The 18839-nt window shown below is 39.2% G+C and overlaps 1 protein-coding gene across 1 annotated transcript in view; it reads right to left on the bottom strand.

The window, feature by feature from the left end:
• Window positions 1–16464: 16464 nt before the first annotated feature.
• COL12A1 (collagen type XII alpha 1 chain) overlaps window positions 16465–18839 on the bottom strand; it is a 124026-nt gene continuing 121651 nt past the window's right edge. Inside the window, exon 66 of the mRNA XM_075268312.1 lies at window positions 16465–17451. Coding sequence (XP_075124413.1) covers window positions 17294–17451 — 158 coding nt within the window. The 3' untranslated portion in view covers window positions 16465–17293. The remainder of the gene's footprint in view (window positions 17452–18839) is intronic.

Here is an 18839-nt window from a genome sequence, read left to right as displayed (position 1 = left end):
TCATATAGCTTAGTGAACAGAAAAATTAAAAAAAAGATATGGCTTCTAGAAGACAGTGGTGGGAGCAATGTAAGGACTAAAATACCCCAGTCCTGAAGAGGTTAAGACTAATATTACAGATTAAGATTGCATTGATGGTGATGAGCATTTCGAACACTTAGATTTTATTTCCTACAATGTTAAACAAGAAACAGACATGTAAGTTTTGGCATATATCCAAAATAAAAAATACTTGGCTTTCTGTAAAAAGACAATCCTAAAGCTCTGATGACGGATCAGCCATGAATACTTACTTTAATCTCTATAATTTCTTTTAATTATGCGGGCATGTGCAGGCCAGCAGAATCAACTTTAATGGTAAGAAAGAAAGCACGATGAAACAAATATGTGCATGCAAGCCTAAATCATCTGGAATAAAAATGAACCATGCATACTATAAAATCTAAATGTTAACCCCTTATTTAGCATCAAGGTCATAAATGGAGTTTAGTGCTTTTGATGTCATTAATAAGGTATAAACATGGACATTAGGATGGAAAACAGACTTGATTTTTAGAATCAAAAGTTTATTGTAAAGATAAAAAGGAAACTTATAGTCAAAACACAAATCAAAGAAGAGAATGAAACAAAGGATAGTAAAAATCCAAAGACGAAAGGCGCAAACTGAAGACAAGGTAGACCGTATTGGATAAAATGCACCAGTATCCAATGAGAGGAATAAATATTGCTTCAGAAGGCTTTGGAACATTTACTAACCATATTTAATAATTATTTAAATAATTTGATATATTGTCAAAATTTACCCAATTGTTCATCCACCAAGGAAATGACGTGGTGATAAGGATGTAGTAAGCAGCATGCAGAGATTTATAGAGTTAGTGCTGAATACCTACTGAGTGTCCCAGTGATATTAGCAAAATGTTATTACCATAGCTTTTCATTGTACTTGTATTCTAGAGTTCTGTATCTAAAAAGTAGTTTGCCGTGAGTTACATTGTATAATGTTTTCAAATGAAAAAACAAAACCGAGAGCTTGAAAAAGTGCAACCTAGCATGAAACGGCTGTCGCTCAACTCAGAGTGTGCCTCCTCCCATGTCAATGTACTTTTAACTTGGACTATGAAAAATAAAGTTTGAATTTTTACGCATTTAGGTGAGTGCCAAACATTTTTCTGTTTTTTGATCTATTGTCTACAATTTTTTCATGCTTAGAGCACCACCTCTTAATGCGCTTTTTGCTCATCCCCATGTAAACTTCGGTTTTTGTATGAGTAGTGCCACCTAACTTTTCATTCTACTACAGAATTATGTGTTTAGTGTATAACTGATGGTTGTGTTGACAGATTCCCTTCTACTCCCATTTATTCCAGCAGTCATAAGGAACACACTGCTGCAATGTCTATACAGAAAATACAGTAAGAAAGTATGTGCATCCAATATGGTCTTGTCCAAGGAAGGTTTAAAGATATTGTAAAAGCACCAGAAAACACTATTTACTTTCTATATACATCAATGTAATTAGTGGGAAAAACTTATGAAACATATCGACAAATTATTTCCTCTATATGTGCTGTATATTCTATTTTTTACCGTGTATCATCTCTCACCTTATTTTTGAAAACTGTGTAAGGCCAAGGCCTCATGTTGCAGAAAAGTAGCTTTTTGTAGCAGATTATTCACATGTCCAATGTAAAAAGTGGCAATAGGAAATAGACTCTTATTGTTTTGACGTCTTCCATGTGAACAAGGCCTTTTTTTAATACTCTCAAGGGCGTATGGGCTTTCTTAGTGAGATTCCAGGTTGTAGTCCCTAGAATTGTGACTGATTGGTAGCAATAACATTGATAAAATAAAATAGTAGTCAGAAACACAGCCAATAGTTGTTAGTAGGAGAGCAGTCAGAATACAACAGACTAGAAGATATAGTAGCCTAGTTAGGAGAGATAAGTATAAGGCCAGGTTCAGTGGCGTAACTAGGAATGGCGGGGCTCTGTGGCGAACTTTTGACATGGGCCCCCCGACCGACGCCGAAGACCTCGACCGGCCCCCTTCCTGCGCGTTCTATTATGTGAAAAGACCCCCGAGTATAATGATAGTAGCAGTAGCGGCTGTCACTGGGCCCCTAATGTCCCGGGCCCTGTGGCAGCTGCCTCTGCTGCTATGGCGGTAGTTATGCCACTGGCCAGGTTCAGATGGGGTTTTTTGGTCCAGAATTTGACACGGAGGCCGCCTCTGATTCCGGACCAAGAAACGGTTAGCTGCGCCTGGATGCTGATACAGTGCACTGGCATCCAGTCGCGGCATTCCGCTCTGGATTAGGCCCATATGAATTGGACTAGTCGGGAGGGAGGTGTCACGATGCGCATGTCCATGGCTGAATCAGCCGTGGATTCCATCTGAAGAAAGGGCATGCTGCTTCTTTTTTCCACGAGGAAATGACCGGCTCCCTTTGATTTCAAAGGGAGGCGGTTTTTTGTCCAGGATTTTAACATGGATTCTGCGTCAAAATTCTGACCAATAAACCCCGTCTGAACCGCACCTAAGGTAGTGGTCACATCTCAACAGTTGCATGTCTCTGTCTCAAAGTAATGAATTAATTGCATACAAACCCGTTATATAAATGCTAGGTTTTTCATGAGACGTGGTACAATTTTTATTACCAATGTGACTGTTCATGTGTTTTTGATGTGACGACTGTAATATATGATATTTCTACTATTATATGACCTAAAAGAAAAAAAAGTAATAATTAGAATGCTTGAAAAAGACAAATAAAATAATAGTTTCGACAAATATTGCAGGAAATACTATTGTGACAACACACGAGCTATTATGAACAAATATTAGCGAGGTTTCTGTGTAATACACAATAAGAACCTGAGTAATGTGGAATTTCAATTTGTCTCAGGAATGAGATATTGACCACAAATCTAAACAATGACATTAGTGGCAATGATGTAACTGTTATTTTTAGTGTTTGAGAAACTAATTAAATAAAATATTTTAAACAATTTAATACCAGATGTTCTAAAATTGTATCTTGCATCAATGTAACTTGTTTGATAACGTGATAACAGGAAGAAACATTCCTCATGTTCTGGCAACATCAAAGGGAACTGCAGGAAATTCCAGAATATACTTAAACGTGAGTGGATGGGATTGCAGTACTAGTGGCTGAGTAGTCGGAGTAATAGGTAAACTTACATGTCTTAGGCTAACCATACAAATGCACCCCAATGACCATAATGGGGTTCATAAGATATCTGTTAAGGTGCCTGTCATTTCGCCAGATAAAAGAGAATGCAGGACTTTTTTTTAGTAGAGATTTTTGGCAGAACCTGCAACTGAGGCTGTTAACAGAACGTCAGCCACTGGTGTAAGCATAACCTGGGTAAAAAGTGCAATTATACTATTACTTATTACTTATGGATTTTATTTATGTCGTTTATTGTTTGTAAATATGACAAATTTATTTAATGAATGGGGGAAACATGGTGGCTCAGTGGTTAGCACTGCAGCCTTGCAGTGCTGGAGTTCTGGGTTCGAATCCCGCTAGAAACCACATCTGATGACCTATTTTCAGGTGGATTCTGCGACTGAGTCAGCCACGGCTGTTCTTGTGTTTGCGTGGATTTGCTCCCTTTCTACAAAGACATACTGATAGGGAAAAAAATTTACATTGTGATCCCTATATGGGGAACAATGTACAATGTGAAGATACTCCTAAATCAAATGCACTGTACCCAGTGCTGCACCTCCCATGAGGCGACCTGAAGTGAGCGCTTCAGGCGGCGCTATGTCAGGACCCCAGGGAGGGTGGCATTTTTGATTACCTAAGCTTAGCACCGAGCGGTGGTTTGGGGAGGCCACTGGAGCAGCGCTGCTCCAGCAGCCTCCCCTCACGCTCAGGCAGAGAGCAGGTCATCTCCGTGCCCGCTCTCTGCCTGCGAACGGTGCTAAGCCCCCTCACTCCACCACGCCCCTTCCCTCAGCCACGCCCCTTCGCTCCACCCCCTCCTCGGGGGGGGGTGGCTTTCTGTAGTTCACCTCGGGTTCACCCCTGACTGTACCAGAATATTTTAAAAAATGAGTTCTGTCCTCTCTCTATCCTAAAAACCTTTAGAGAATGGCTATATAATATATCCAGGATAATGAGGAGAAACAAATAAGAATACTATGTAAGTTCTTATGGAACTTTCATCCAACAAGGAACCAGAGGTGACAAGAACGTCTAACTGGAAGACGGAAGAACAGCAGTCATGTTACTCTGAATGGAAAATTCCACCTTGAGTAAGACTGGAAATATAATCTCTGGCCACACAAAACAGTAGTCTATTGCCCATGTATCACAACAATTGCTGGTGCTTGCATATTGTGCAGCCCACAATAGTTAGGAATATCTATGCCGCATGAAAGTTTGTTAGCTTTGGCCTTATATAAGACAAGTAAATGATGATAAATTTGGTGGGCTAATGGCCCCATCCACTACAGACATTTACTATGTCTCATTTTCAGGAAAGAGCCAAAGGCAGTGCAGAATTAAAAAGTTACATTATGTATAAACATGTTTTGTACAAAACATTACAACTTTTTTTTGCCTAGTACTCCCGGAAATGGCATGCAAGGCATAATAATTCTGGAGCCATGTATTCTTGTTGTATTACACATGTCTAATATTATCATAGTGCTCCCTAATATCCATAACTAGAGGTTTCCCATAGAAACTGAGTGTCAGCTGTGTATTACGGCTGACAGTGTTCTCTAAGAGTCAGTTCACATGGAGTTTTCTGCAGGCAGTTTTTGAGGCAGAATCTGCCTTAAAATCTACTGTGAGGGTTCATTCACACGGAGTAAACACGTGCTCATTTTGGCAAAATACACATGTAAAAAATACGCATGTAAAAATAAAACTCCCATTGACTTCAATGACATTTTTTTACACATGTAAAAAAAAAAAATGGCAAAAAACACGTCAAAATACACATCAAATACACGTCAAAATACACGTGTGAAATGTCATTGAAGTCAATGGGAGTCTTATTTTTACACGTGCATTCTTTACTTGTGTATTTCGCCAAAATGAGCATGTGTTTACTCCGTGTGAATGTACCCTAAAAACACCTCCCATTTATTTCAATAGGAGTCACTTGCAGTTTTTTTCTGCTAATGATTTTTTTTAGCTAGCGGGAAAAAAAAGCAAGATGACCTATTTTCAGGTGGATTCTGCGACTGAGTCAGCCACGGCGGGAAAAAAAAGTAAAAGAAGTTTAAAAAATTTGTTAAAAAATAAATTAATAAATAAATCCCAGAAATGGCTTTTCCCTATATATAATGTGAAAAATGAAGAAAAAGAAAAAAAGAAAACAATACATAAAAAAACAAGCCCTCACATGGCTATATAGTAGAAAATAAAAAAATATATATCTCATACAATGTTACGACAGAACAAACAAAAACTGGCTTTGTCAGGAAGGGAAATGTGTAAGCTGTGCAAACATAGACAAAAGTAACCCTATGGTTAGAGTTCTCATGAGAAAAGATACCAGAAATGACCCCCAGAATGACACCCCAATTCCACCCCCCGCAGTCATAAGAACAAGTGGTAAAATATAATGGGATTTGGTGTACCCAATATACTTCACACAGCTTACATATTCACTTCTGGGAAACTAATGCTCACCACACCCCTTCATAGAATTCTTTCATTTTTTTTGTGGGAGCCCACCTTATAGACACCTTAGGAGCTCATCAAATATGACATGGCATCTAAAAACCAGACAATCTAAATCTACACTCTGAAAGTCAAACAGTGTTTCTACTCTTCTGCGCCCTGCTTTGTGCCCAAACAACAATTTATGCCCACATATATGACATTAAGTGGAGTATCCTGATTATAACAATGCTATATGTGGGTATAAACTGCTGTTTGGGCACAAGACTGGCATAGAAGAAAAGCAGTGCTATTTGGTTTTTGAAGCACAAAGTTAGACGGTTTGGTTTTTGAATGCCATGCCACTTTTGCAGAGATATGTGAACTCATTTTGGAAACTACACCCCTCAAGGAATTCATCCAGGATTGTAGTGAACATTTGTATCCCCTATGTGGTGTATTCGTTTATTTTCCTGAAGTGAATGCACCTTCAGCTGCACAAAATGAAAATGGCAATTATTCCTAAAAAACATCATTTCAAAGTGTAATATGTTGTGCCCAGCTTGTGTCAGAGATGAATGTTCCAAAAGCTTTTGTGCCCAGGATAGCCTGCTTGACAATTTTTGAAGTGTGACTCTGCTGACGCAAGCTGGGTATGATATATTGGGAATTGAAACGCGCTGAAATTTCACTGTTCCTTTTGCCGCCTATTTCCTTTTGGAAAGTATCTTTTTCAAAATGAAGTCATTTCTTGGTACTTTCTACTGCATTAGGACCTTAGGGACAAACGTATCATGACACCTGAAAATGATTCTGCTTATGGCATACTGTGCTCTGCCGTATGCCAGAACTGTTGTCATTCACATATGGGGTATTTACACACTCAGGAGAAATTATATAACAAATTGTGAGGTGTATTTCCTTCTTTAACTCTTTGTCAAAACAAAAAATTTGTGGTTAAAGCAAAATTTTATTGCAAATGTAAATTTTCATTTTCTCTGCCCAATGTTAATAAAATCTATGAAACAGCTCAAAATGCTTTAAATTTATTGAGGTGTATAGTTTAGAGATGAGCGAACAGCGTTCGATCAAATAGCTATTCGATCGAATATCAGGCTGTTCGAGATATTCGATTCCAATCGAACACCACGCTGCAAACGCAGTAAAAATTTGTTTCCCCTCCCACCTTCCCGGTGCTTTTATTACACCAATAACTGTGCAGTCGAGGTGGGATAGGAAGTAGGAAAACGTAGGCATCGAAAAAAAATCGGAAAAAGTAATTGGCTGGCTAAATCAGGTGACCTCCACTTTATACGAATGGTGGATTTCAGATTCGGTTCATATGCGACTGTGAACTAGACAGGAATAGATGTACTGGCAGGGTTACTAGGAATTAGCTTTATTTAGGTAGGAATCTTACTCAAACAGCTCTTTAGGACTCTATATACCTTGACTTCCAAGTGTTGCAACCTCGAAAGCCTGAGATACATGCAAGAGTACGGTTAATGCATTCCTATGGGAAAAAGTCAGCTCCCACATAACGCAAGCTGCCAGAGATCCCGACTAGCATATGGTGTGCTGTCACAATGTGTTTGCATTGAACATACTCTCGAATTTAGCTCGAGCTGGCAAAGTCTCATCACTTTCAAACTTCACCTGCAAGCACATCTCGTGGCAAACCATTATATGCTAGTCGGGATCCCTAGCAGCTTGCGTTATGCAGGAGCTAACTTTTTCTTATAGGAATGCATTGACCAGCGTTGATTGACCGAATGTACAGCTTTCGGCCAATCAACGCTGGCTCTGCCAGAGGCTCGTCTGTGAGGAGGCGGAGTCTAAGATCGGTTCACAGCAGTCTTCATTGTGGTTAAATCTCAGGTGTAGCAGAGTTGAGTGCACAGCTCTGCTACATCTCAGGTGTAGCAGAGTTGGGCACACAGCTCTGCTACATCTCAACTCTGCTACACCTGAGATACAGCAGAGCTCTGTGCTCAACTCTACTACACCTGAGATGTAGCAGAGCTGTGCACACAACTCTGCTACACCTGAGATCAGACCACAATGGAGACTGCTGTGGACCGATCTTAGACTCCGCCTTCTCACAGACGAGCCTCCGGCAGAACCAGCATTGATTGGCCGAATGCTGTACACTGTATAGCATTCAGCCAATCAACACTGGTCAATGCATTCCTATGGGAAAAAGTCAGCTCCTGCATTATTAGTGGCATAATACAGGGACTTGGGCATGTTAGATGCCCCCAGACATGCTTTCTCTGCTGTCCCATTTGCATTCCAGAGGTGTTGTCATCATTTGTTGAGGTGTCATAGTGGACTTGGTGACCCTCCTGAGTCGAATAGTGGTTTCCCCTTAAACAAAGCTTTTTTCCCATAGACTATAATAGGATTTGAGATTCGTTTGAATAGTCGAATATTGAGAGGCTATTTGAATCAAATATCGAATATTGAATATTTCACTGTTCACTCATCTCTAGTATAGTTTCCAAATTTGGGTCATGTTTAGGGTTTTCTTGTACTGGTGTTTTAGGTTTCTGCAAATGAGACATGGCACAAAAAACTATTTTAGCAAAATGATCCTACTAAAAGCCTAATAGCTTTCTTTCCAGGTATACATACAGCAGTTTATGGGGTATTGCCATGTTGAGGAGAAATTGTGTAACAAACAGTGGGGTGCTTTTTCTTCTTTAAAATACTGTGTATTGTGATATGCAAATTACACTCAGGGAGCAAAGTCGGCATTCTCCCTGCGCTCTGAGAGCACTCACGTCATAAATTCTCGCAGCCTCTTAGATAATTCTGTTCATGCCCTTCTTCATCTTCTGATCTTCTACCTTGCATAGGCATCTGATACTGTGCTATATGGGGATGAAACCTCATGCATGCACAGTTTGCTCTGCCACTTTAGGTTCAGGCAGAGCCGACTGCCCATGCCTGGTCCACCATTTTGCGGTGATCCGTAACATGAGCATACTACATGATCAACAGATGAAGAGGGGCATGAACAGAATTAATTAAGAGGCGGCAAGAGGTTGTGACACGGGTGTGTTCGAAGCACAGGGGGAATCATTGTGCTTGTACCACAAGGACTTGGCAAATGCAACATGGTACCTGAAACCAATTCCAGCAAAATCTGTTTTTGCGTTCTTGGTTGTATCAATTGGCAATGGATCAGGACAACAGTTTGTCACCACTAACATGATTAGAAAAAATGTGTAAAACTGTAAATTTTTACTTTATTTTTATATTTGCAAAAAAGGATTAGTTGTCTACAAATTAAAATCTGTTTGTGTTCACAGGAACACCACTGTATGTTAAGGTGTTCCCTTATTTGTGATATTTCCACTGCTATATTTTTTGAAATAGTGCCTTGTCAATCCTATATTAAAAGGGACAGGGACATAAATAGACTCACTACCATGTATATCTTGATGTTATTAAGCATTTTAATATATTTAGTGCCTGTGTTTCTTTGTATATAATATAATTGAGTTGTTTACATTTATATATATTTTTTGGCATATGTTTGCTTGGTATCTCTTAGCTTTGTGTCACTGACAATTGATACCACCTAAAACATCTCTCTGTGGTGCCCGGCCCCAATTTCAATATTGTACTATCAAAGAAATGAGTTACTTGCATGACATTAAAGGATTATCCAGTTTCAGGAAATAGATATTCTAGTTTTATAATGAAAAGTTATACAATTTTCCAACATACCTTCCATCAATTCCTCAACGCTTTCTAGGACTCTGCTTGCTGTAATTCATTGTTTACTTCCATAAAGTAAAGATCAGTCCATGGCCATGTGATGGACACACACCGCTACTTATAGTCACAGCAATTAGAGCTCTGTCTTGTAATGAGTCAAGGTCATGGGTGTCCATCACATGACCATAGACTGTATATCACATGACCTTGGATGATCCATTGGAAGTAAAGAAAGAATGATAGCAAGCAAGGATCTAGAAAACCACATTATTTACTGGAACAGGACAATCCTTTTAATCCTGTGAAAAATTCTAATATATAGACTCCTCACATCAATCTTGGCTTGAAACGTTAGTTACCAGATCCATAATATCATTGGTGTCAATGGGCTAAGATGGTACAACAAAAGTGGATTCAGAAACCAATACAGATAACTAAATAATGGCTCTGTAACTGAATTAGACATTCAGGAAGATGGTTTGCAGCCTTTCAGGATATAATAATATTAGGTTTTGATGGTTTGGTCAGCTTTGGCTGCTAAAGCTTTATACACACTTCTCTCGATTAGAGTTCTTTTGACATACAGTTAGGACAACATTATCACCTTTTGTTAGTTAGATGCCTTAGCCTTGTGATGCCTTGTGATGCCTTAGCCATTTACTGCTTTAAGGTCATCCTAAAATGCAAGTTGTTCTACTTTATTAGTAGTCTAATTTTTGTATTTCCGGAGTTTTTTTGCTGTCACTAGCAGAACTGAAAAATACTTTTATCACCCTAATTACCAAACAAGAGCAAAAATACTAAAAAAAAGTTTAATCAAAACTTTTAAAACCTTGATGAAACCATCATCATGAGGGAACGTGTGGCTTCCTTCCTTGCCCACCACACATGCACGTACCCTCATAGCTAGGAACTGTTATGTGTCACTAATTATGGGACCATTTTCTAAACACATCACCACTATGTTGAAACCGAAGTCCACCTTTTATTCCATACAACACAAGGGAAACAACAAAGACATTTTACTCTATGGTTGCCATGTTTAGAATTTGCCTAAAAAGAGCCCATGATATCAGGTATCAATTCTTTGACTAGTAACTTTTTTCAGTATATTGATTGTCATCTCTAGAGATTTGTAGTTACCTGAAAGATTAAGCAAATCTGATTGATGGACTCCTCCCAGTAGTATGGGAATCTGCCAACAAATGAATGATCCTAGATGTCACATCCTTGTACAGTTATAATCTATATGACATGGAGCTAGAAACCATTTCTGCAGTCCTACAGGCTGACAACCAGATGTCAACAAGTCAAAGAAACTTTCTAATAGAGAATTCATTTTGGAGCATAATATATTTCATTTTGGTGAAGAATCCCCTTCTATGTTTCTGGTGAAACCTTCTCTCCTCCAGACGTAGAGGGTGTCCCCTTGTCACATTCACTGCCTAGGAGTAAAAAGATCCTTAGAAAGTTCTTTGTAGTGTCCCTTCATGTATTTGTACATTGTTATTAGTTCTCCCCGTAGACATCTTTTCTCTAAACTGAATAACCCCAAGATTGTTAATCTATCATTGTACTCTAATCCACCCATTCCCCTAATAATTTTGGTTGCCCGTATTTGCACTTTTTCAAGTTCACTTATGTCTTTCTTGTACATCAGGGCCCAAAATTGTGCACAATATTCTAAGTGTGGAAAATATTTAAGGAAAATATTTATAAACTTAACTTCATCACTACCATTTTTCACACTACTTAATTAAATGTATCCTGTCCAGATATTGACCAGTCCTATTAAATGATCTCCATTTATAGACAGCCATCCCCAAAAGACCTGGGATTACATTTAGAAGAGTCAAGTCTCTTAAGAGCTTATTGGCGATCCACATAGATGGAATGACTTCCACTGTAACCACTTAAAATCCAAATGTCATACAGTGAATAGTCCTCGAAGACATTACGAGCCAAACTATGGGTGAAACATTTCCCATAAAAGGCTTTCTGAACTGCTCCTCATCATTTGTCGTTTACTCCTTGGAGTGTTCTTGTGGCCTTCAATATGTAGGACAGGCTGCCAGGTGCCTTAGGGAACATTGTAATAAACACTGCTCTAGTGTTACAAGTAGGTATCCCAATCATAGTGTTTTCCGTGATGCATCCATACATCATGATTGTAAATTTGATGGGTTCACTATTACTCCAAAAGATGATATTCCCCAATCCTTTAACAACCATTTATGAAACATTAGAGAAAAGAGACATTTCTTGGATTTATAAGATGAATACCCTAATTCCTTCTTTTCTTAATGAAGCAATGGAAAGCATTTTATGATCAACAGTAGTAGAGGACTTATTATCTATATATATCACATTTTTCCTCTATCCACACACAGGGTTATGCGTACGTGTATATATTCACATTTAAAGTTGCTTAGTTTGATTCCTCAATTTTATCCTTATTGACTTTAAGAAAAACTTGTACACAGTCTTACTTTAATATTTCTTTTTCACTATATATACATGTTTTATTTTTATGCTGATTGTATTTATATATATTTGCATTTGTATATATGTACAATTTATATAAATATATATTGATGGGCAGTGTCAGACTGAAGGGTCCAGGACCCACCAGAGAAAATTTTTCTGGAGACCCACCCAACAGCTTCCTACCAATACAGCACGGCTTCTTCACTGATCTTCTTATGATCCATTTGTAAACTTTATTAATGGGTGTTATTCCTTGAAATGCATTGTATAATTAGACATAAAGTGTAAAGAACCGTTATTAGACAAAAGGGTGAGCGTAAACTTCATTCCAATTTTGTAGTCATTGCTTGGTGATTATACACAATGCCTTCGTCTTTTCCAAACAGTGGTGGATGTCTTGCAATAACACTAAGGCTATACATGTTATGCTAGGTTTACACCAGCGCTTGCACTACGTTTGGGGATTCCATTCCCCTCTCCGCATGGAAAATTCAAGCAGCACTTTTCTTTACACATTTTTTGCCCTTTTCATGCGGATAATGAACAGAAACCACATGAAGCCCATTATAGTCTATTAGGTCCGTGGGTTTCCTATGGTAACTAGAGATGAGCGAACACTAAAATGTTCGAGGTTCGAAATTCGATTCGAACAGCCGCTCACTGTTCGAGTGTTCGAATGGGTTTCGAACCCCATTATAGTCTATGGGGAACATAAACTCGTTAAGGGGGAAACCCAAATTCGTGTCTGGAGGGTCACCAAGTCCACTATGACACCCCAGGAAATGATACCAACACCCTGGAATGACACTGGGACAGCAGGGGAAGCATGTCTGGGGGCATAAAAGTCACTTTATTTCATGGAAATCCCTGTCAGTTTGCGATTTTCGCAAGCTAACTTTTCCCCATAGAAATGCATTGGCCAGTGCTGATTGGCCAGAGTACGGAACTCGACCAATCAGCGCTGGCTCTGCTGGAGGAGGCGGAGTCTAAGATCGCTCCACACCAGTCTCCATTCAGGTCCGACCTTAGACTCCGCCTCCTCCGGCAGAGCCAGCGCTGATTGGCCGAAGGCTGGCCAATGCATTCCTATGCGAATGCAGACTTAGCAGTGCTGAGTCAGTTTTGCTCAACTACACATCTGATGCACACTCGGCACTGCTACATCAGATGTAGCAATCTGATGTAGCAGAGCCGAGGGTGCACTAGAACCCCTGTGCAAACTCAGTTCACGCTAATAGAATGCATTGGCCAGCGCTGATTGGCCAATGCATTCTATTAGCCCGATGAAGTAGAGCTGAATGTGTGTGCTAAGCACACACATTCAGCACTGCTTCATCAAGCCAATACAATGCATTAGCCAGTGCTGATTGGCCAGAGTACGGAATTCGGCCAATCAGCGCTGGCTCTGCTGGAGGAGGCGGAGTCTAAGGTCGGACCTGAATGGAGACTGGTGTGGAGCGATCTTAGACTCCGCCTCCTCCAGCAGAGCCAGCGCTGATTGGCCGAATTCCGTACTCTGGCCAATCAGCACTGGCTAATGCATTGTATTGGCTTGATGAAGCAGTGCTGAATGTGTGTGCTTAGCACACACATTCAGCTCTACTTCATCGGGCTAATAGAATGCATTGGCCAGCGCTGATTGGCCGAATTCCGTACTCTGGCCAATCAGCACTGGCTAATGCATTGTATTGGCTTGATGAAGCAGTGCTGAATGTGTGTGCTTAGCACACACATTCAGCTCTACTTCATCGGGCTAATAGAATGCATTGGCCAATCAGCGCTGGCCAATGCATTCTATTAGCGTGAACTGAGTTTGCACAGGGGTTCTAGTGCACCCTCGGCTCTGCTACATCAGATTGCTACATCTGATGTAGCAGTGCCGAGTGTGCATCAGATGTGTAGTTGAGCAAAACTGACTCAGCACTGCTAAGTCTGCATTCGCATAGGAATGCATTGGCCAGCCTTCGGCCAATCAGCGCTGGCTCTGCCGGAGGAGGCGGAGTCTAAGGTCGGACCTGAATGGAGACTGGTGTGGAGCGATCTTAGACTCCGCCTCCTCCAGCAGAGCCAGCGCTGATTGGTCGAGTTCCGTACTCTGGCCAATCAGCGCTGGCCAATGCATTCTATTAGCCCGATGAAGTAGAGCTGAATGTGTGTGCTTAGCACACACATTCAGCTCTACTTCATCAGGCTAATAGAATACATTGGCTAATCAGCGCTGGCCAATGCATTCTATTAGCTTGATGAAGCAGAGTGTGCACAAGGGTTCAAGCGCACCCTCGGCTCTGATGTAGCAGAGCTGAGGGTGCACAAGGGTTCAAGTGCACCCTCGGCTCTCCTACATCAGAGCCGAGGGTGCGCTTGAACCCTTGTGCAGCCTCGGCTCTGCTACATCAGAGCCGAGGGTGCGCTTGAACCCTTGTGCACACTCTGCTTCATCAAGCTAATAGAATGCATTGGCCAGCACTGATTGGCCAGAGTACGGAATTCGGCCAATCAGCGCTGGCCAATGCATCCCTATGGGAAAAAGTTTATCTCACAAAAATCACAATTACACACCCGATAGAGCCCCAAAAAGTTATTTTTAATAACATTCCCCCCTAAATAAAGGTTATCCCTAGCTATCCCTGCCTGTACAGCTATCCCTGTCTCATAGTCACAAAGTTCACATTCTCATATGACCCGGATTTGAAATCCACTATTCGTCTAAAATGGAGGTCACCTGATTTCGGCAGCCAATGACTTTTTCCAATTTTTTTCAATGCCCCCAGTGTCGTAGTTCCTGTCCCACCTCTCCTGCGCTGTTATTGGTGCAAAAAAGGCGCCAGGGAAGGTGGGAGGGGAATCGAATTTTGGCGCACTTTACCACGTGGTGTTCGATTCGATTCGAACATGGCGAACACCCTGATATCCGATCGAACATGTGTTCGATAGAACACTGTTCGCTCATCTCTAATGGTAACTGCTTTTTTAATGCGGATTAGGTTTCTTTTCAAGGGTCCCCGAATGGAAACCTGAAGGCAGATATGAACCTAGCCTTACATGCTTCATTGTTGTTTGTAACTGATCACAATAACCCATTTGGTATATCTGAGTCATATATTTTGTATGAATTTCCCATTACATTCTATTTCCCATTACAGGTCCACATAATTTGCTCCAAGACACTGTCTTTTTGTTTTCTATAAGCCATTATCCCCGTAATTAACAAATTTGATGCTTTATCAGAATTAATATGTTTTCTGTCTAATTTTATACATCTATCTGTCATCTACACTTCTGTTTTATAAATTCTGTAAACTGATTTATTTATTTTTTTCATTTTATTACCACGTTATCATACCATACCAACTATATTTGACTTATAGTTTAGATGCCATTTAATAATGCCCACTGGGCACCCTCTCCTACTGTGTTATTCCAAGTCTCTATAAAATGGAATGCTTTGGTTGTAGTATAGCATCAGTCATAGTCTGTTTTTATCCCAAACCACAAATATCGGTGTGTAGTGGAACCCAAATCCCTTAATTTGACCTCAGTTACAAGATCCACAATCTTATTGCTCTTCCATGTGAGTGACCAGGAGTATTGTAATTAGCATCAAGCTTGTAGCAGTCATTCTTAATTACAATATCTCCCTATCAGTAATTTTATAAACCAGCAGATTAGTATAATCTTCAGCCAGTGGCAGCCTATGAAGGATAGTACAATAATGGCATTTTCCTCTTTAGTTTTCAATCTCCTATACATATACATGCTTGGCTCAATAAGTGCATGAGCGCTAAATGGTAAAAGGAGAAAGCTGCAGCTTGTCTCCTTGAGAAAAAAAGGATGTGGTAGGTGAAATCCAATTGGCTAATCCTTATATGATCTGACATATCTACAATTGTAGGACATTCTTTAAGACCACATATATATTTTTTTTTTATTTTCAGCTAGTTCCAGTTTAGCTAATACCTATCCATGTGCATGCCCAACTTTACCGTTTTTAGTCTTCCTTACCCTTTTTTCACATCTGCGTTCGGTATTTCGTTCGGGGAGTCCGCATGGGGACTCCCCGAATGGAATACTGAACGCATTGACAAGTGGTGTGCAGTGAAAGCACATGGACCACATAGACTATAATGGATCTGTGTGCCTGCAGTGCGCTGTCCGCATGAATCATGTGGGCAGGAAAGTAGATTGTGAACTACTTTCCTGTCTGCATGGTCCCTGCAGAGATCTGGTGGCAAGCACATGGACCCCATTATAGTCTATATACACCGCTTGCAGTTGCGTTCGGTATTCCATTCAGGGGTCCTCATGCGGACTCCCCCGGACGGAATACGAATGCTGATGTGAACCAGGCCTAACCTATACCGATATGATGAGCTGTGTCCCTCGTGACAATAGATGATAGTTTAACACTATCTCCTTCATAAACGGGGAAGTAAGGGGAAAATAAGTGTTGACTCTGGGGCCCTTATAGTTACGAATCCTGAATGCATATTGTATTGTACATTTAGACTTAACATTGTTTATGAAACATAAATAATAACAGTATGTATAAATTGCATGTTTGTTTGTTCTATAGAATAATACAATGGAAACAAATGTATTTCTTTTCAGTAGTTTTATTGAAAAACACCTCTTTTTTCAGAAATAAATAAAAATATAAGGCAGTGAAATTCACAATTTGCAGTTAAAAATCCTGAAATAGCAAATCTATTGTCATAGTCTTCGAACTGCTTTGAGAACTAAGAAACTAAGAAACTTTGAAAACATTATATTCTGAAAATTGTCCATACTAAATATACAGCACAAACATGCAATTCCATTTTCTGCAGGATCGACTGCAAGTTGACATAAATGTAACTGTAAATGTGTCTACAATATAATCCTGAACCCAAAGGGCACAGTATATTTAGCTATGTAAAAGGTTTCTGGATGCTTAAAGGTAGGCAGAGTATAAAAGCATTATATCCCCCACAATGTATAATCGAGGCTTTGGATGGGAGAGGTAATTTCGGAACAGATGGTATGGCTACTTAAGGTGCCAATATAATTTTCGATGTAGGGTACAGGCAACATTGTTCAGACACAAAGCTGCTTGGAAGTTTGTTCCTGGTTTAGGTTTGTACTATGTAAAATTACAATAAAATTAGCATCTGTATTCACACATTAGGACAAGGCAATTGACACTGCAAGCACAACTTATTTTACACGCAAATATAGAGAGCAACAGACAAAAAAATGCATGTGGTTCATATGGTAAGATCTACTCGATGCAGCACTTACAGAAAATGAATTGTGTACATATATGTAAGTGCATTTCAAGATGGCAGTATCCTGAAGGGACTTGCGGAAACTTACGATCTGCTTACTTTGCATGTATCTGTTGATCAAGGTCACAAGGAAATAACACACATAGTAAACAAAATACACAACCATTTATGATTTCTCTACATTCTTTCTCAAGGATCTTCTCCAGCGCATATGTTCAGCATATTCATGGTGTTCATAGTCATCATCTGGACTTTCTGGTGGCATTGGGACTACGTAAGCTTGATTGTCAGGCTCAATGGGTCCGCTTTCAGGCTGATAAGGTTCTGGTTGAAAATATTTGTCCGATTGAACAAGACAATTATCCTTTCACATTAATTCAAGGGAACATGAAATACAATTCAATTTTGGTAGATTATAGCAGGTAATTGTCTGAGTATTATATATATATATATATATATATATACATATATATATATATATATATATATATATATATATATATATATATATATATGTATGTAATATTTTCCACTTCAAGTAGAAATACTTAGCACAGACAATTAACCGTTTGTTAACCAGGTTACTTACAATTATGCACCAGTTAATATCAGTGTACTGTAAACCAGTTCAGGGTTGTTATAGATAGATTATACTGAAAGTATACACTGTGCCATGTTATATCTTTCAGATTTTTTTAGCTGTAATAATTTAATGATAATTGGATTGTGAATTGCCCTAATATGTCATAATAAATAATGAAAAGCATGTAATGCATGACTAGATCTTGTCCAACAAGCCATAGCATTGTAGATTATACATAGGATGAAGGGGTCAATGGTTATTCTAGCAGTCAGCAAGCAGCAGGCTTTAATGTATTAGCTTATGGTAAAAAATGTTAACTGATTTTAGTGGATATGATCCGATAAAATCATTTACAAGCCACAATTAGTTTATTATTTACATACATTATTTCTATTTCCTTATGTTAAATCTCTATATAAAAAGGGTTACCTCAGATACAGTAGTTAGTAGTTATATTGACCTCTTGCGTAACTGAGGCCTTATATTTTTCATATATTTGACATGATTTTTTTCACTACAGAATGCAAACAGACTTTGTAAGTTTACATCGCAGTCTTGATCCCATACGAATGCTGTTAGTATAAAGAACAGTTTCCCCTTTTTATGATGACAATATAGGTCATTAGCTATATCCATGGTGAAATTTCCCAAAAGAATCATTTCAGAGTAAGTACGTGCGCAAACATCTCAGAAACAGGATTTTCATGAATTCAAACTGTAAGCAGCACTGGAGGCTTATAAAATGTGTTAGCCGGAACCTGTAACAGGTCAAAGATGATGTTAGTATTTAAAAGTATGGTATGAAAATACATTGTCTTCCTCTTATACATTACTATACATTGTACAGTAGTTTAGTTCTCTTTGTTCAGGCACATCAGTAGTTACAGCTATTATTATTTATTTTACAGAAACACTAATTCCTTGGCGCTGTTCAATTTACAATTTGTACAATTTAAATAAAATGAAAAAAAAAAATCCTGGAAAAAAAGTACACAAGTAATCCACATACACAGAATCACATTCATCTTGGTCTTTAATACAGGAAATAGGTGTTAGATGATAATGGGCTCCAGGTATACTTGGGCCTTAGATAAAAGAGGTACATTCTGTTCCCTACATACACTACTTA

The sequence above is a fragment of the Leptodactylus fuscus genome, chromosome 3 (genome assembly GCF_031893055.1).
Source record: "Leptodactylus fuscus isolate aLepFus1 chromosome 3, aLepFus1.hap2, whole genome shotgun sequence".
Lineage (NCBI taxonomy): Eukaryota > Metazoa > Chordata > Amphibia > Anura > Leptodactylidae > Leptodactylus > Leptodactylus fuscus.
The sequence above is the reverse complement of the archived record's forward strand: the minus strand, read 5'-3'. Positions and strand labels throughout refer to the sequence as shown.